The 19,277-nt window shown below is 42.8% G+C and overlaps 1 protein-coding gene and 2 non-coding genes across 4 annotated transcripts; 1 reads left to right on the forward strand and 2 right to left on the reverse strand.

The window, feature by feature from the left end:
* Positions 1 to 942: 942 nt before the first annotated feature.
* LOC120873388 lies at positions 943 to 1,046 on the reverse strand. The gene has a single exon (XR_005723461.1). It is a non-coding gene; the product is annotated as a U6 spliceosomal RNA (small nuclear RNA).
* A 1,470-nt stretch (positions 1,047 to 2,516) lies between these two features.
* CUNH16orf46 (chromosome unknown C16orf46 homolog) lies at positions 2,517 to 13,157 on the forward strand. 2 transcript variants are annotated; one of them, XM_040253570.1, is made up of 3 exons: positions 2,517 to 2,735; positions 9,254 to 9,501; positions 10,637 to 13,157. In XM_040253570.1, the coding sequence occupies exons 2-3, from the start codon at positions 9,292 to 9,294 to the stop codon at positions 11,645 to 11,647; spliced, it is 1,221 nt and encodes a 406-aa protein (XP_040109504.1). In that variant the 5' UTR covers positions 2,517 to 2,735; positions 9,254 to 9,291; the 3' UTR covers positions 11,648 to 13,157. The 2 variants fall into 2 exon arrangements, with proteins under 2 accessions (XP_040109504.1, XP_040109505.1); XM_040253571.1 differs by lacking the exon at positions 2,517 to 2,735 and having other exon boundaries at positions 8,989 to 9,501.
* Positions 8,068 to 8,140, reverse strand: TRNAG-CCC. Its single transcript has one exon. It is a non-coding gene; the product is annotated as a tRNA-Gly (tRNA).
* Positions 13,158 to 19,277: the final 6,120 nt, after the last annotated feature.

A 19,277-nucleotide genomic window follows, 5' to 3' on the forward strand; every position in this document is an offset into this window, starting at 1 on the left:
ATAAACATGACTAGCTAAACACACTTGTCCATTTATGTTTCTGCACAGTCATGCTATCAAACTTCTACTTGCTAAGCCTCAGTGGTGATTACAAGCCCCTTTAAAAGGGGTATGCAGGCATAATTAGCGTGAAGCACATCAGTTGCCACATCTTCCAACTTCCAGATGTACTTAGGGCAAGGTGCTTTCAGTCAACATGTTTAATTAACAGTCATTTAATAACTCTTAGTTAAGACTTTTGGTATACTTCCCAGAAACTGAGAATGTAGCTTTAATGACTGGGGTAGCATCTTGATAGTCAGGTGGTTTCAAATTTTCCATTTTCAACATAACTGAAGGGAGGTCCTTCCTAACCACACTGTCTGCTGAAGTTAAGAGACACAGCAGTGACAAAATCCCTTTCATGTGTGTCTTCCTATGAACAAGTTATTTCACTCAGCTTACATCTATGAAAAAAAATGAATAAAACTGAGACTGAATCTCTCATTCTGGTAATATGTAATATTTTCCCATAGATACATGAATTGATGAGAGAACAGCCCTATATTCTGCACACTTTCAGGAACATTCTTTTGTTTACTATTTGTAAACACAAGGAATACACTCCTATTATTTGCTGAGTAGAAATAAAGGTGATTATCTGTTTGGGAACGCATGTACACCTGTGGTGGATTCATGTCAATCTATGCCAAAACCAATACAGAATTGTAAAGTAAAAATTAAAAATAAATAAAAAATAAAAAAAATGAAAACAAATTTGTTTTAGCTTTACAGTCATGAAAATTTTTAAAATTTCATTTTCAAATTATATTTTTGTGTTATGTTCGGATGAAATTCTGTGGATAAAATAAAAATACAGTTATGAATTCAAGGAGAAAAATCAAAAGAAAATTTTCCATTTTTTTCTTTCACTTTATATAGTTTTCCTTTACGATTAAAAAAATACATATAGAGTGCTTCACAAACTTGCGTGTCATCCTTGTGCAGGGACCACACTAATCTATGTATTATTCCAATTTTAGTATATGTGTTGCCAAAGCAAGCACAAAATTTTCCATTTTTTTCATGTATTTTGATCATCTGGATGTTGCATCCTTTAACATTTATGATTGGGAACTTCCTGATGTCCCAGTGGTTATGATTCTGGGCTTTCACTGCAGGGGCCCAGGTTCAATCCCTGGTTTAGATAAGTGATATTCCATGTGGGTCAGTCACGTAAAAAAGAAAATATAATTGAAAATTTCATGTTTTAACACAAAAAAATGTGGAATGAGGCATGCAGTTTTGCATAATTCTTAGAAGTATGCATAAATACTATTAATTACAGGTTATAAAATGCAAAAGATCCAAAAGTGTATTTTTAGGTAAAGAATACCTTAATGAGTAGCCATATTCTAGAAAAGTACGTTGTTCTAAGGTCTTAGAATGTCGTATTTATGTCATAAAAATGGTCTTTCCTTTCAATTGATAGGCTTTGTAATTAATACAGTGTATGTCAATCACCTTGGACTCTTTTGAGACCCCATGGGCTGTGGGCTGCCAAGCTCCTCTGTCCATGGAATTTTTCTAGGCAAGAATACTGGAGTGGGTTGCCATTTCCTTCTCAAGGGGCTCTTCCAAACCCAGGGATGGAACAGGGTCTCCTGCACTGCAGACAGACTCTTTACCATCTTAGTCATCAGGGTAGCCCACACAGCTTTTAATCAACAGTGGTATAAAAGGCTTATATTTCTCAAGCAGTAATAGTTACACTTTTAAAAGCAGAAAGGCTTTGGAACCAGAACTGAACCACCATGAATGCCTGATTTCGGGCAGTTTCCCATTCCTGGCTGCACCTTGGGATGCTCGAAAGTACCAGCACCAAAAGTGGGAGGGGAGGAGAGGGGGACCTTTCACTGTCTTCAATGAGTTCCTCAGCTGATATAACGACGTGGGGCTATTTTGACCTCTGTAGAAAACATGCCAACGCCCACTTCACAGTTAGCGCTGCTACAAGACTTGGGTTCAAACTAGTCCCGCCCAGTCAAAGAACCGGCTTAAACGCCTACTGTGAAATTTCTGGCCTGTACCGCCCCGGCACAGTCCTTATGTGGGGAAGGGCAATTTGGGGGCAGTTGGCAAAGTCTGGGGACAATTTCGTTCATCTGGTACTTGGTAGGTAGAGGCTAGGGATGCTACTATCCACCCATCATCACAGAACCAACCGCGCCACAGGCAACGGTGCTGAGGGCGAGACCCTGGCTCTCTGAGGGGAAGCTGAGTCCTCGCTTTCTAACTCCAAGGCCTGACGGGCGCCTAAGGGGATACGGTACCTCGCCATGGGACCTCCCGCGCGCTCACCGGCTGTGAGCGCCTCACGCGCCGGTGGAAGGTTCGCGGCCGCGCACAGCCTGTCGGGAGCACGCGCCAACCACGGTCAGTCAGAGCCGCTTCCCGCGCTGAGCTTTGTTGCGCGGGGCGAATGTACGTCACTTCCGCCGCGAATCCCCTCCCTCCCCCTCCAGGGACTGCCCATCGCCCCGCCCCCAGCGCGTCTGTAACGCAGGGCAACCGCCCCTGTAGCCCGCCGGCGGGGACTAAGCTGCCCCGGTCCTTCCACCCCGCTGGGCCCTCAGGAGGGTGTGAGCGGCCGGGCCGCTTCCCCGCCTCCTGGTCGAGGCCCCAGACTGCTCCATCGGCGGCAGAGCGAGACGCCTTGCCCAGTTGCGAAAGGAGCTGCCTTCTGAGGCGGGGAGGTAAAAGGAAGAGAAGAAGCTGGGCCTGAAGAAGAGTGGGCAGGGCCTGGGGAGGGGGTGCGGAGTGGGTGGGGCAGTGGGAGGAGCCGCTGAAAGGGCGGAGCCCTGTGAGGGAATGGCCCTTGGAGGAAGGAGTGGGGTTGGTGGGGGCGCTTTGCTGGAGAGCATATCTATTGAAAGAAGGGAAGGCATCTTTTGTGGCCAGGTAGGATGCCACTCTAGTGTTCTTGCCTGGAGATTCCAGGGACGGGGGAGCCTGGTGGGCTGCCCGTCTACGGGGTCGCACAGAGTCGGACACGACTGAAGCGGCTTAGCAGCAGCAGCAGCAGCAGCAGGATGCTGGAGGAAGGGGAGGGCCGAGAGGAGGAAGAAAGAAAGGTCTTGGAAGAAGGGCAGAGAGCCACGCTGTCAAGTGCCTGGGCTTTTGGAAACAGGTGGCAAGAGTTGTGTGTTTGAAGACTTGAATTTTCCTGTACATTGTACGCTGTGTGAGAGCTGGGAAGACTGGGGTTGCTTTACCATTTCACTACCCTTGCTAGGCAGAAGGAGAAGCGGGTGGCAGAGGATGGGATGGTCAAACAGCAACGACTACTCCATGGACATGAAAAGACCCCTGATGCTGGGAAAGATTGAAGGCAGGAGGAGAAAGGGCGACAAAGGATGAGATGGTTGGATGGCATCACCGACTCGATGGACATGAGTTTGATTAAACCACGGGAGTTGGTGATGGACAGGGAGGCCTAGAGTACTACAATCCATGGGGTCGCAAAGAGTGGGACACGACTGAGCAACTGAACTGAACTGGGAGATAGTGGAGAACGGAGGAGCCTGGTATGCTGCAGTCTGTTGGGGGGGGGTTGTCAAAAAGAGTCGACAGGACTTAGCTACTGAACAACCACCACCAGTGCTAGGCATCTCATGAACACTTAATGAGTAATGAATGTGACTGGAAAAAGCAGAAGAGTTGGAGACTGGGATCGGAGTGAAATATTCTGATAGGGAGAGATGGTTGTAGAAACTGCACTCCTAGGAATCGTTCTATGAATAATCAAAGCTGCTGTGCTCTGTGGGCGTGTAAGAAGCATAAAGCACAGGTAATTAACATGGTGGTTTAGTCACTAAGTTGTGTTGGACTCTTGCGACCCCATGGACTGTAGCCTGCCAGGCTCCTCTGTCCATGGGATTCTCCAGGCGAGAATACTGGAGAGGGTTGCCATTTCCTTCTCCAGGGGATCTTCCCGACCCAGGAATCCAACCCAGGTCTCCTGCATTGCAGGCAAATTCTTTACTGACTGAACTATGAGGTACAGGAATTGAGGGTAGCCATTTGCAGTCTGATTATATGGATGAGTGATAGCAGAAATGTGTCAAAGATAATGGCGAAAAGAAAGAGTGCTGGCGTTCTTCAGTCAGTAAGATGTCTCAAATTCCTCTCATGCTTTAAATCTCTGACCTCTGCTGCTGCTGCTCCTGCTGCTAGCCAAAGAAAACTCTCTGCTTTTAAAGAATACATATCATTAGATTTCCTGAAGGAGGGCATGGCAACCCACTCCAGTATCCTTGCCTGGGGAATCCCCATGGACAGAAGAGCCTGGTGGGCTACAGTCCATGCAGTCGCAGAGTCAGATACGACTGAATGACTAAGTACAGCACATCATTAGATTAGGCCCATCCCAGTAAACCAAGATCGTTTCCCTGTCATCAGGTCAACCAATTGGTACCCATAATTACATCTGTAAAAATCCCTTTTGCCATGTAACATAACTTATTCATGGAATAGTCCCAGGGATTAGGATGGAAAACCTTGTGGAGGGAGGATTTGCAGAACTTAATTTACTATGTTATCTTTTAGGAATATTGTAGAAAAATTACTGCAGCAGTTTTTTTTTTTTTTTACCCAGTTTCAATGAACATAAATTATACATTATTAAGCCTACCTTTAATGAGAATTTTGTCTTTGAATTGACTCAAGTACACTCTTAGTCTTTCGAAGAATGGTCCTTGGGACTTACCTGGTGGTACAGTGAATAAGAATCTGCCTGCCAATACAAGAGGCAGGGATTTGATCCCTGATCCAGGGAGATTCCACAAGCCACAGAGCAGCTAAGCCCATGCACCACAATTACTGAGCCTGAGCTCTAAAGCCTGCAAACCACAACTACTGAGCCTGTGTGCTGCAGTTTCTGAAGCCCATGGGCCCAGGTGTGTGTATTACTGTTGTTGTTGGTTAGGTGCTAAGTCGTGTCCGACTCTTTTGCCAACTGTGATGGCAAAATATGATGGCAAATGTGGGGAAACACTAGCTTTTAGGTACTTCTGCCTAGAAGTGACTCATGATTTCAGTCCTGTTATTAGCTGAAATAAGTCACAAGGCATGCTTAACTTCAAGGAGAAATGTAGATAATACTTTTCTATCTCCAAAAGGAAAAGGAAGCAAGATTTGGGGGACCAATAGTAGCATCTTGGTACCACACTGATCTGGTATCATCAGAGGTGATGTACGAAGCAAATGACCTTTATGTATATTATAAATGTCACTACCTTTAAAAATAGAGTCCAGGGACTATGGGAATGGAAAAGTCCTAGATTTGGGGACAGAGGATGAGATGGTTGGATGGCATCACTGACTCAATGGACATGATTTTGAGCAAACTCCAGCAAATAGTGGAGAATGGAGAAGCCTGGCATGCTGCAGTCCATGAGGTCGCAAAGAGTCAGACACGGCTTAATAACTGAAGATAGAACTAAAACATTATAATTATTTTCTTAAAACTGTTTTCAATTTTCTAGATTCAGAAACATTTATGAAAATACAAGGTCCAAGAATAGATAGACAATCTCAAAGAAATTGAGGAGTAACTGTTGAATATCAAGATATGAATCTGGAGCAGGATTTACTATAGATATTAACAAGCTGGCTTTAAAATTTATTAGGAAATTTAAAAGGAACTATAATAGGTAAAAAAAAATTATGAAAATGAAGAATAAAATGGAGGAATCACATTACCCAGTTTTAAAAATTACCATAAACTATAGGAATCAATATGATATTGGTGAATGGAGAGACACAGGTCAATGGGCCAGAATAGGGTGTTCTAAAATATACCCAAATAAATATCAGTTCAGTCACTCAGTCGTGTCCGAGTCTTTGCGACTCTATGAATTGCAGCATGCCAGGCTTTCCCTGTCCATCACCAACCCCCAGAGTTTACCCAGACTTTTATCCGTTGTGTCGGTGATGCCATCCAACATCTCAACTTCTGTCGTCCCCTTCTTCTCTTTCCTTCAATCTTTCCCAGGATCAGGGTCTTTTCAAATGAGTCAGCTCTTCACATCAGGTGGCCAAAGGATTGGCGTTTCAGCTTCAACATCAGTCCTTCCAATGAACACTCAGGACTGATCTCCTTTAGGATGGACTGGTTGGATCCCCTTAAGAGTCTTCTCCAGCACCACAGTTCAAAAGCATCAATTCTTTGACAATCAGCTTTCTTTATAGTCCAACTCTCATAGCCATACCTGACTACCGGAGAAATAATTGCCTTGACTAGACAGACCTTTGTTGGCAAAGTAATGTCTCTGCTTTTTTATATGCTGTCTAGCTTAGTCATAACTTGCCTTCCAAGGAGCAAGCATCTTTTAATTTCATAGCTGCAGTCACCATCTGCAGTGATTTTGGAGCCCCCCAAAATAAAGTCTGCCACTGTTTCCACTGTTTCCCCATCTATTTGCTATGAAGGGATGGGGCCGGATGCCATGATCATAGTTTTCTGAATGTTAAGCTTTAAGCCTACTTTTTCACTCTCCTCTTTCACTTTCATCAAGAGGCTCTTTAGTTCTTCTTCACTTTCTGCCATAAGGGTGGTGTCATCTGCATATCTGAGGTTATTGATATCTCTCCTGCCAAATAAACATAGCCAATTGATTTTTGACCAAAAAAAAAAAAAATTAAATGCAGGAAGAATAATCTTTGAACAAGAATGTTGCAACAACTGGCTGTTCATATTCAAAAACTTAATTTAAAATGGATCATAGACCTAAATATAAACCATAAAACTATATAACTTTGAAAACTAAATACAGAAAATCTTTATGACCTGTGGTTAGGCAAAGCGTTATTAGACATGACACCAAAAACATAATCCATTAAAAACCAAACCAAACCCAAATTTGATAAAACTGGTCCTCATTTTAACTTTTATACAACATATCTATGAGAGTAGCAACAGAAGATAATGTCCTTTCACTGGCCTCTGCTGTAATATTGGTGTCTTTGCCACTGACCAGTGGTAATGAAGTCTTTGTTCCTTTCAGGAGCAGGGCAGTTCATATTCTAAATTACAGATTGGTTAGGGGGTCAAAGCTCCATTGAGTTTGCCAGATGTCTAACAAAGAGGCATTTGGTAGTCTCTGTAGTTCTCAGTTCATTAACAAATGACATCATCACAACGTGGGGTTAGAGATCCTAAAGGTAATGTCTGTGTTTTTTCTTTTTCTCCTGCATTTCCAATGCCTTCTTTTGTATTCAGTAAATTCAGTGAGAAGGCCTTGAGTCCTTTGACTTAAAGAGTAATTGGCTAGTTATTTATGGAGTGTCTCCAAATCTTCCCCTGTGGCTCAGCTGGTAAAGAATCCACCTGTCATGTGGGAGACCTGGGTTCAATCACTGGGTTGGGAAGATCCCTTGGAGAAGTGAAAGGCTACCCACTCCAGTATTCTGGCCTAGAGAATTCCATGGACTGTATAGCCCATGGGGTCACAAAGAGTCACCGAGTGACTTTCACTTTCACTTTTCCAAATCATCTTCGTAAACTATATTCTCCAATTTATTTCTGAGTTGTTTCCCCACCTTTTGGTACATCTCTTTAAAAAAGTCCCTGTTCAAGGTCTTTACCCCAATTAAATTATCCAAACTGTGGAATCTGTTCTTTGATACATTTATTCAGTTTGCTTAAGATCAAAATTCATGCTTTGCTCACCTCCACTGTTACCCCATGTTTTATTTCTTGAACCATTCTGTTAACATGATGGCTCAAAAAAAAAAAAAAAAACCATTTTATTATGGAAAATTTCACAGTAAAGTACAGTGAATAGTGCAGTTAACCTCAATGTCCTCATACCCTTCTACAACAAACAGAATTTGTGACTTTTTAAATTTCCTCATTCTCTCTCCAACCACAACCAACCACCCCCACCCCCTTGCAGGATTATTTTGAAGCAAATCATGATGGCTTATGTTCAATTGGTAAAATAATGAGCTATTTTACAGGCTTTTTTTTTTTTTTTTTAATTTATTTGGCTCTGCCAGGTCTTAGTTACAGCATGCGGGATCCAATTCCCTGACCAGGGATTGAACCCAGGCTCCCTGCATTGGGAGTGCAGAGTCTTAGCCACTGGACCACCAGGGAAGGCCCCTATTTACAGGTTTTTTTGCTGATCATTTTCTTCCATCTCTGTTTAGTTGAAATGCTACTAGAAAAGATATTTTCTGTATCACACTGAATTTCCCATAGGCTCTGTTTCTTAGAGTCTCACTCATCTTTTTTTAATTTTCATTCATCTTCTTTATTTCATTTCTAAATATCTTAAGTTCCTTTGGCCTTTTCATCTTGAAAAGGATCAGCTTTTCTTTGGGTTTATTCTTGTTTATCCAGACATGTACTTTTGGAGCTTGGACCTCAGTCAACATTTTCTCCTTTGTACATTTTTTGATTCTAGCCACTTCAATAGCGTATGTCATAGAATTTAATATCTTCTGGCATACATGTGTGTGCCTTCCTGCTTTGTACTCCAAATCCAATTTTCTAGTTGCATCTGCAAATGCATTTTCCCATGGGAGCATTTTCACTGTGATCCTTGTGTTTCCTTGATGTGATTTTCTTGGAAACATACGGATTTTGATGTATGTTTTATACCAGTGATTCTTAAACCAAATCAGATTGTAAAGCTCTGTGGAAGTCAAGAAGTGGAAGAACACGAGCTCTGATTTACTTTAAATCTATAAACATAAGACACATAATTTTACCATCAGAAAATCAGTGTTATATCACTGCAAATTTTTGCATTCCAAATAGAAGGAAAACTGCATGTAATTGGTAAGAAATCACAGAGCCACCCTTTTAGTTGACCTTTGATTGCTTTTTGCACATTTCTATTTGTCATCTCTTACATGAGTTTGGAAGATAAGAATAGACAATGAATCTTTTTTTTTTTTAAATAAATCCAGGTGTTTTATTTGTTTTTTGCCACACTATTCAGCATGTGGGATCTTAGTTCCCTCATCAGGGATAGAACCCATACCCCCTGCAGTGGAAGCACCAGGGAAGTCCTAAATCCATAAGTCTTTGAAATTAGCCTTATATTTTATAATGTCAATAGCTGGCAATGGATGGTTTCATAATAGTTCTTCTGTCTGTTCCTGAACATGTCTTGATGATGTTTCACCTGAGTTATTGAACTGTTTTTTTAACAGAAACAAAGCAGTATTAAAAGCTAAGTTCCATTTGCATTTTAAACCACAGGAAGAAGATGTTAAAGACTTTAAGCGACCATCACAGTAATGGATTTCAGTCACAAAAATGAGACTGAAATTGAAAATAGTGAAAATTATGAAATTCAAAGCACAGAAGAAACTGAATTAATCTATACTTGTCCAGATGAAAGAAGTGAAAAGAATCATGTTTGTTGTCTTCTCAATATCAGTGACATTACACTTGAACAAGATAAAAAAGCCAAAGAGTTTGTCATTGGAACTGGATGGGAAGAAGCAGTGAGTATTTTCTTGAGTTAGGTCTTGTGCATGTTAGGGTTTTGATACAAGCCTTTTATTATTTTCAGAAATAGTTATTGTTGCCCAAAAAAATGTGTAAGCAAGGAAACAGAAACCTCTGAAACAGAGGTAGAATATTAATGATGATAATAGCAGTACCTTTTATTGAGTATTTATGACCATTCTATATGGGCAAGCACAGTACTAAATGCTTCACATACATCAATTCATTCACCCTCTCAGGTGTTATGAATAGCCTCACTTTTTTGAAAAGGAAAACAAAGCACCAAAAATGAAATGTGTCAAAATCTCCCAGGCGGTGGTCAAGGCAGGAGTTGAACCGAGCTTTTCTGGACTCCAGAACCCAATTCCCTTAACTCAAGCTACTTAACTTAACTCCTGCTACTTAACTCCCCAAGAGACCAAAGATTTCTATCCTGGTGGTTTTATGCAGAACCCTGTGGTTTATTCTTAAACTATTCTTAGAATCAATAATGAAATATAAGGGAATTGGTGTGATTGCTTGGCAATGTCACAGCTAGGGCGGGGAGGGGAGAGGGGGTGTTTCTGGATGCACTGGGGTTGAGGCTGGGGTACTGCTCCACATTGTAGAATGCCCGGGGTGGCCCCCACCACAGGAGGTGCTCCAGCCCTATCTCAGTTCGGGCTGCTGTAAGAGAATACAGTAGGCTGGGCAGCTTAAGCAGCAGACATTTATTTCTTACAGTTTGGGAGGAATGTTTGAGATGTGGGTGCCAACATGGTTGGTTTCTTGGTGGGAGCCGTATTCTTGGTTATATCCTCACACAGCCTTCTTTGGTGCAGGCAAGCGCAGAGAGCCTACAGTACAAGAAAGCCTGCAGGAGGGACAAGTATGGTTTTGATTTTAATAGTTCTGAATTTATTTTAATACACATCTAAAAAATATATATAGTCAGCACATCAGTGTGCCGATAGATACTATTGCTTAGTATTTTAGTCTTTGAAAATACTATTAGAAATACCATGGCGTAGTAGGAGAAAAGACTAAATTAAGTCAATCCGAAGAAAAATATTGATTCAAATAGAGTCAAAATGGGGATGTGGCCACAGTGGGGGCAGCTAGGCTGAGAGTAACACACTGCTTTATCTGCAGGTCCGAGGCTGGGGACAGATTTCTCCAACTGCCTGCATCTGGCCCAGGAAGAAGCTTAAGAAGGCAAGGGTGGGAGAAAGTGCCAGCAGCTGCTTACTCTGTGTCAATCTCTCCCATGGGAGCCTGGAGGCCAGGCTTCATTCAGAGGCGGGGAAGTTGGAGTCTGGGGCTTCAGCTCCAGCTCCAGCTCCAGCCGAGGCAGGCCCAGAGAAGGATGGAGGCAGCCTCTCCCAGACCCCAGGCACCCCCCCAGGCCCCACTACGACCTCCAGGGAAGTTAACAAAATCTGCTTTCCCACCTACAGTCAGGGAGAGAAGAAAAGTCTGCAAATAAAGGAGTTCATTTGGTGCCTGGAAGACTGGGCCACCCCGGAGACTGTTAGGGGCAAGGACCCCAGAAGGCCCTGGAGAGGCACTGACAGAATTGTCCCCTCCTCAGACTCCCTGACTTCCAAAGCCCTTTTAGTCCTCCCTCCCTTAAAGTCTTCACCCCCAGATGGCTTGGATGTTCTGGGTAAGAAGACTAAGAACTTTTTCTTGCGGCCAGAAGAGAAGGGGCTGAGTGTGGAAAAGGATGAGTGTGTGGCTTATGCCTATGGAGTGAAAGCAGTTGACGGGGCAGGCGAAAAGCAGCCCACTGAGCTGGCCAGGCACCACAAAGTCAAGGACACGCAGCCTTTCCTCACCCCGGTGGCCCGGGTGCCCCTGCTGGCCGAGCCTGAGCCCTGCTGCCTGCACTGGTCCCTCCTGCCTGAGAAAAACCTGCTGTGCCCTCCCTGCTATCTCGCCACCTTCCAGCTTTTGCAGAAACAAGGAGCGAGGAACTACAAAGCCAGACTCAAAGCCAGGGAGCCCAGACCTCCCATGAAAACCCCAAAGCGCGTCCTCAATGAGGCCAAGCAGGAAAACAGGCCCCAAATGTTGGAGACCAAAGTGTTCTCAAGACCTCTCTTGCCGTCCCTCACAGTGAGCAGAGTTGTTATTCCCATTTCCACTCACAGACTCCTTTGAGCTGCTACAATATAATTCCCTGGGAATAAGCAGCGTCTGAACGTGGTTCATCTTCTTTCCCCTGACTCCCTCCTGCCCCACCCCAGTCTCTTTCTCCTTCTCCTCTTCATCTCGCACACTCTTCTCTCCCTCTCTCCCCTGGTCCTTTTTTGGTAGTAGATCGGGGACAGCTGAACCTCATAGTATGGATTTTGTACTCTCAAAACCTCCACATTTTTGTGTTACCTGCTTCTGTTGCTTAGCCATTTACAAAATGCACACTGGTAGTGCGTCTCAGCCTCAGCCTGGCTTATCTGTGCCCTGGAAGACAAGTGGATGGTGGGGAAGCTGGAGGGCCTCCCTCCGGGGTTGCCCCCAGGTCAGCCCCCGAGTCAGCCGGCAGGGGCGCTTTCTGCCCCCTGAACCCCAGTGCTTCAAGCCAGGCGTCCTGGGCTTGTTGAGACCAAATCGTTTCCTGATCTTTTGAACCTGGCAGATGGTCTATCCATTGCCACATTTTCTCTTGCAACAGAGATCTGCTTTAATTGAAACAGTGTTGTAAGAGAAAATTCTAGTCTGTGTCCAGATGAATTTCCTATGTCCAGGGTGGCATATCCTTATATTGATACTGGATGGATGGATGTGCCATATCCATTGTATCTTATGTGTCCCAGATTTCATATACTTAGAACCTCATGTTAGTCTCTGTGTCTGGGAGGTTTTGCCTACCTTTCTACAAAATTCATCGTGAGAGGCAGGTTGAGAATAATAATTATTATTTAAATGTCACTGAGATTATTGTTAGCACACATGCTTCTTCCAGTCTTATATCTACTATTTGGGAACTTGACAACCCCAGACAGTTATGGAATGGAGGTGTGGCTTTCTTCCTTCTTCCATCTTTCCTCCCTCCTCATTTTACCCCAGTACACATTTCCTGAAGTTGTGTATAAATGTTTGTAAGTAAGTTATATTTTAAATGTGAAGTGACAATGCTATGTAGAGAGATGCTGTGAAGAACCATTTTGTAATGTGAATAACCATTTAGCTGCTCTGTAATTATATAGTTTGCATTTGCTTAAAGTAGATCATACTTGAACTGTAGGCTTTCCATCTCCTAAGTGATGGGCAGACAGAATATATGGCTATTTGTAAACATCTGTTTTCCATAACTGGTCTTTGTAATGTCTTTTCTGTTTAGGAGTTTTGTTGGTTTGCCTTTACAAAACACCAGTGCAAGAATTATTACAGAACAATAGTCATTTAAAGGTGTATTTTGCCTTTTGAGATTGGACACTTTACAGACTAGAAGCAGTTTTCAGTTTCTACTCACCCTTTGTTGTCTGAATGAAGAAACCATCTGAATTCACCCCCAAGAAGAGGTCCCGATTTCCCTCTGTGTCTGCACACTGGGGGTGTTGGACCCAGTACTGCTTGAGCACTGTCCAGCTCTGGCAACCTGCCTACCTGAGTCAGTGGTTTTTTTCAAGTCCTTCTTTGTAGGCTGCAGAATGAGTAAGCTTACTATGTATACACCTGTCAAAGTGTTTGCTTGGGAGAGAAAAGTATCTACCAGTATGAATGAGGGACAAAGCTCACCTGCTTAGCCCAGGGGTACTTACCAGTTGAGATCTTGCCACAGTTTGAACTGATACAAGTGACAACAGAAAGAATTTTTTTTTTTTTAAGAAAAACTCACTTGTTGAGATAAGGGTTATATATTCTATACCTTTGGGGATAAACATATAATAATTTAGAATTGAGATTTAGTTTGAACAAAGGAAGGACCCAAATTTACAGGTTTGTTGTTCAGTTGCTCAGTCATGTTTGACTTTTTCTACCCCGTGTCTGTTTTAGTATCTTAAAAATTTTTTTTAATCAACTAGTTTTTTTTTTTTTAATTATGAAAGCATCTGTTTCTTTAGGTAATTATTCAAATACCTGATAAAGTACCTCTGGTATCTTATTTGTGTTGCTCGAGGAAGTTTGGCTTGCTTCTCTGTGGACAGAGTCACTCTAGGCCTTGTTCCAGTTTCTAGTCAGATTAAATCAGGACGTTCGAACTGGTCTTTGATATCCAAGTCTATCTAGATAGACGCTAAATGTTTACTAGAATGCAATAACAAAAATCTAGGTCAGTAACAAAAATCCTTCCATTTTAAGAAGTCAACATGTTATAATTCAGTCCCAATCACCTTTCTACCTCCAGGTGATGATCTCAAATTAAGTTTTGGTTCTTATGTGTTGTTGTTAGTCGCTCAGTTGTGTCCAACTCTTTGCTACCCCCTGAACTGTAGCTCGCCAGGCTCTTCTGTCCGTGGAATTCTCCAGCGAGAATACTGGAGTGGGTTGTCATTCCCTGCCCCAGGGGATCTTCCAGACCCGGGGATCGATTCTCAAGCCAAACATGGAGGGCTCTGTGTTTCATCTTTTATTCTGTTAGTTTGTTTCATTGGTAAAACTTTCCAAACTCTAATTTTTCTGGAAATTTAAAAAATCACCGAGTGGAAGTGTGGCTACACCCAACACAGGGCTCCTCTGCAGAGCCTTACCTCCTAGGGGAGGCCAGACTGAGTTCTGGGAGTGCTGCTGAGCAAGTGCAGGGCTGGAGGGACTGGACACCGGGGAAAGTGTAGATCTGAGAGTGATGGGGGGACAAGGGTGAGGGGAAGATCAAGTCAGAATAGGACCCGGCAATGTTTGGACAAGTATGGCGAGCTTTGGCTGCTCGGGGAGACTTCCTCTCATTTTTAGCTTTGTTCTTTTTAGTCTGGACTAGATCTACTTTGCTTTCAATCTCTCCCTCTCCCTAAGTGCCAGAGCCCCAGCCCATCTCTATGCAGGCTCCCCCAGCTGGCCAAGCAGGCTGAGCTGCACAATTGGAGTCCTCACACCTGGGACTTTTTGGGGTGTCTGGGCTTGGGTCCAAGTGCAGCCTTGGTGCTGCAGTTCAGGGGCTCCTGAGAAGCCAGATGAGGAAGAAAACAGGGGCTCCCATGGCTGTGACTGAGGGCAGACAAGGGAGTTTGCTGGTACCACAGGCAACACTCACCCACTGTCTGCCAGGCTAACTGTGGCCCCGGAGCCAGGAGAGGTTCTGTGCTGTGCCCTTGATGCCCAGGCTAAACTCTGACCCGAGTGCCACTAACCCGTCACATGACACAATAATTCCACTTGAATTAGCAAGGCACTATTCTAAGTGTTCAGAGCCTCTTCTGGTATTGCCTCCTTTTATCCTGAGCAAATTCATGAGGCTTAGGGCTCATTTTCTCCTGTGACTCAAGAAGAAACCCATCCACAGAGAGTTTGGGTTCAGGTATGCAGCTTGGGCATCTGAAGGTGCCAACTTATCTCCAAGGTGAAGAAACAGCTGGAGCGCTGGGTGGAAAGAATCATGTGGGACAAGAAAGGAGGACTTCAGAATGTCTTTCCTTCCTGTTGGATGGGAATAATTTCAGACACAGAATGTGGTGAAGACGAGGAGGTAATGTATGTACAACACTCGCAGAGATTTGTGGTTTTCCAGAATGTCGAGATCAGATCAAATACAAATAGCTGGATCATTTCCCTTTAATGAATGCCTGGCTGTTCAGAATCATTTAGAAATCCTGTGGGCATGGCCAGTTGTCACGTGGATGCTTTAAAAAGCTCACCTCCCTAACTTGTCAACTTGAGGGTCCTTGGTTGGGATGCCTGTCAATCAGTTCATGGGCTATCTTCATTGCCTGGCCCTTCTTCTCATCCTGTTTTGCCTGAATTTCCACTGCAGCAGTCTAAACATGATTGCTCTGCAGACTTATGCCATGTCTCTCAGACTGGTGGTGTGTCATCCTGAGGTGTTACAGGAAAAAATTTACTTCTCAAGTTTAATCTAGCAGATCAAAGCTATTGTATATCTTCCTCTAGCACCATTATCTTTTTTTCCTAGAAGCTGAAAACTAGACATTTTAAAATTGACTCTGTCCTATAAAATGAGGGTTAGGGACTTCCCTGATGTTCCAGTGGTTAAAACCCTGTGTTTCCAGTGCAGGGGATGCAGGTTCGATCCCTGGTCGGGGAAAAATTGAGGGAATTAATACTTAAGGTACTTCCTGATTCTAGGAATTTTAGTGAAGTTAACTTGCCTGTAAACATTACTAGACACTCAAAATGTGAACAGTTCTGTCATAGATTTGTAATCAGATTGACTTTGGATGCTGGCTTTTGTAGTGTGAAATTAAAAGAAAATCTAAGTGAATTTCAATTTCTAGATTTCAAAAGTTGCTTACAGTAGAAATCCTAAAAGAGATTTTTTTTTTTAACATAAGACCCGGGTGGCTCAGTGGTAAAGAACCCTCCTTAATGCAGGAGATGCAAGAGATGTGGGTTCGATCCCTGGGTAGGTCCCCTGGAGGAGGAAATGACAACCCACTCCAGTGTTCTTGCCTGGGAAATCCCATGGACAGAGGAGCCTACAGTCCATGGGGTTGCAAAGAGATATGACTGAGCAACTGAGCACCCAGCAGAACTCAACGTTTCTAATACATCCTTTCTAAACAGCATACACACTTTATTTTAGGCCGTGCTGGGCCTTCGGTGCTGGGTGCGGACTTTCTCTAGTTGTGGCAAGTGGGGGCTTCTCATTGCTGTGGCTTCTCCTGTTGAGGAGCACGGGCTCTGGAGTGCGTGTGCTTCGGTAGTGGCTGCACACGGGCTCAGGGGGCACGGGCTTAGTTGCCCCGAGGCATCTGGGATCTTCCTGGGCCAGGGATCACATGGCAATATACACACTTCTTAAAGATTTCAGTGGCCGAGCATCTTTGGAAATAAGCATTGCATCCACAGCAATGCTTAAAGTCCTACCCCACCAACTGGCCCCTGGGGCAGGACTTTTCAACCTTGGCACTACTGGCGTTAGGGATGGGTAGTTCTTTGTGTGGGGTTGTTTTGTGCATAAAGGAAAACAGCAGCAGTTCTGGGCTCTACGCACTAGATGCCAATGGTCCCTTCCCAGCTGTGACAATCAAGAATGTCTTTAGACATTGCCAAGTGCCACAAGGGCCCAGGTGAGAATAGGTGCTTTAGGGAATTAATTATCTAGAATCCAATACCTGTTTGCAGCTTCTCTGACAGCTTTGCTTCCAGAGCGAGTGGAAGCCTTGACACAGAGGCAAAGGGAATGTGGGAGAAGTTCCGCCTGCCTTATCCTGGGCAGCTCTTGGTTTTGACTGGTCCCTCAGGGCCTCCTGGGGGCACCTGCTCCGTTTCCCTCCAGGCCTGCTTTTCTCTGGGACCATTTCTCTCAGAGTTAACAGTAGGGCTCATTTAGTCAGAGCAAGGGAGAGCTGCAGGCATAATCTAATTCTCTTTAGGAGAATGTGCATTACTTTGGCAAGGTTTTCAAGAAACTTCTGACGCTAAATTGATGTATTTACATTTAATGGCATAATTCAGAATTCTCTGCTTTTCAACCAGTACTCTCCTTATGTTCACTGTGCTAAATCGCTGTGAATACTGAGAGGCAGCCCAGTATGTATGATCCTCCTTAAAGCCACTGGAAAATTGATACTTTATATATGTGAAAATGGCTTTTTTCCTCCCATTTGGCTCAAACTACAAGCCTTGCTTCCCTATGTATCTTAAAATGAAACAATTTCTCACTTACTTAAACTTGAGGAGTGCTAACTTGAAGACATAACATAAACTAGCCTTATTTCCAGCAACACAGGAGGGTTAGGACTATTAACTCTGTAAAATGTGAAAGAACTGTTAGCAATTTCATTTAACATCTGCATGTGCTCTGAAGAGAAGCAGAAATCTAACTAACAAGATAAAAGCCACTGGTCCCAATACTGTTCATGACTCTGCTCAGGCTCTGTTTTGTGGCCATTCACCAAATCCTCATGACGGACTTTTCTAATGTAATCCTAATGTAATCCCAGGAAAATGGAATGTTAGGGAGATACCATTATAGTAGCTAATGGGAGAACTTGTAATCTGAAGACTTACTCCTTAGACACATGTCATCAGAGAAATGGGATTTAAACGGTTCTAAAATATACCATATCTTACCAAAAGAAAAGGCGAAAAAAAAAAAAAAAGTCTACAAGTCATTAATAAGTACCAGACTCTCAAATATAGCTAAACAAAAACTATTACCACAAACTGAACTAAGACAATATAAACAGTTCCTAAAGCATCATTTGCCAAAGTTTGGATGGCTTCTCAAAAAGGAAACTATAAAATCTTAAGTTTTGAGAGCTCACTTTTTAAATAGGGAAGTCTTTGAGGAGCATTCTAAGGTTAGATATCCTTTTGTGATAAGTTTATTCAGATGCACTGACTTCTGCCAAATTTTTATTGCAGCACAAGCTCTACATTTTCTGAAGTCACTAAATTTCTCGTTACAGCACAGGAAAAAGAAGATAAAGTAGGAGAGGTATCAGTTTCAAATTCAGTCCTAAGCAGCAACATTTTTGAGATGCAATCATAAAACCAAATATTTCACCCAGGACAAGGAAAAAGCAGTGGATCACCAGAAAGAGTAAAAAGCTGCAAGAAGACATGGAAAAAAAAAAAAAAAAAGGGCAAGAAAAGCAGTGAGAAGATGCCAAGCTTGGAACAAGGTCTTGTTGACACATACTATACTAATCTCACTTCTTTAAGCCAAAAAAAATAGTCTTTGTTCACATAGGTAATATATACATCTTTGAGAATTTATGGAGATAAATTTTTTAAAAAATATTTTTTTATTTTCTGAAATATATGACTGTTTCAATGATAAACTAAAAGTTATAAATTCTGTTGTTTCTTCTTTGTAGTCTTTATGTCCTGTAATATTAACTTGCTAGATGGTAAAGGAACCAAGTTAATGGAAGGGCCTTGATAATGAATTTCTCCTGTGACAATCTTTGCTATTTCTGATTTTGTGGATTTAGAACAAAGTTACAAATGTGCTTATTATTTATTAGTAAGGCAATATATAGATTTACACGTTTCCCCCTGAAGTTGAAGGAACTGAATGAATACCCGCACTCTTCCCGTTTATTATAGACAATACTCTTATTCCCTCATTTGCTCCTTTCAAACATGCATATTTTATCCTATTTTTAGAAATGTATATTTACTTATTCTTTTTGGCGGCACTGGGTCTCCTTTACTGCATGTAGGCTTCTCACTGCAGCGGCTTCTCTTACTGTGGAGCACAGGCTCAGTAGCTGTGGCACACGGGCTTAGCCGTGCGGCACATGTACTCTTCCAGGGATCGAACCTGTGTCCCTGGCATTGTCAGGGGGATTCTTAACCACTGGACCACCAGGCAAGTCCCCATACATGCATGTTTTGAAATAAAGAGCCCAAATGTGTTAATTTGAGGAGACCAACAACCTGAGAGTCCTTTCTATTTGCTCTTTAGTTCTGCATCCGTTGACAGATATGTAGACTAGCAAATGTAGTTCACACAACTGTGAGAAACTTTGGATTTAAGCACTGCAAAACAGTGGTATTTAAAGGACTATCTTCTTGACTATCAAGAACATTAGATTAGCCTACATCTTGCTGAAAAAACTAAATTAACATCCATGTGTTTTAAGGCTTTTAGGTGTTGGGAGTAACCAGTCAAAAGACTGTGTCCTTTCCTAGTGTCAGATCTAATCAGTGACACTTTAATGTA

Source organism: Oryx dammah, unplaced genomic scaffold, assembly GCF_014754425.2.
Source record: "Oryx dammah isolate SB20612 unplaced genomic scaffold, SCBI_Odam_1.1 HiC_scaffold_13, whole genome shotgun sequence".
In the NCBI taxonomy this organism is placed as follows: Eukaryota; Metazoa; Chordata; class Mammalia; order Artiodactyla; family Bovidae; genus Oryx; species Oryx dammah.

Excerpts from the sequence above, each read along its gene's own strand:
- CUNH16orf46 (XM_040253570.1), top strand. The coding sequence starts at position 9,292 with ATGGATTTCAGTCACAAAAATGAGACTGAAATTGAAAATAGTGAAAAT. Across the intron at positions 9,502-10,636 it reads GAACTGGATGGGAAGAAGCA|GTCCGAGGCTGGGGACAGAT; the intron begins GTGAGTATTTTC and ends CTTTATCTGCAG.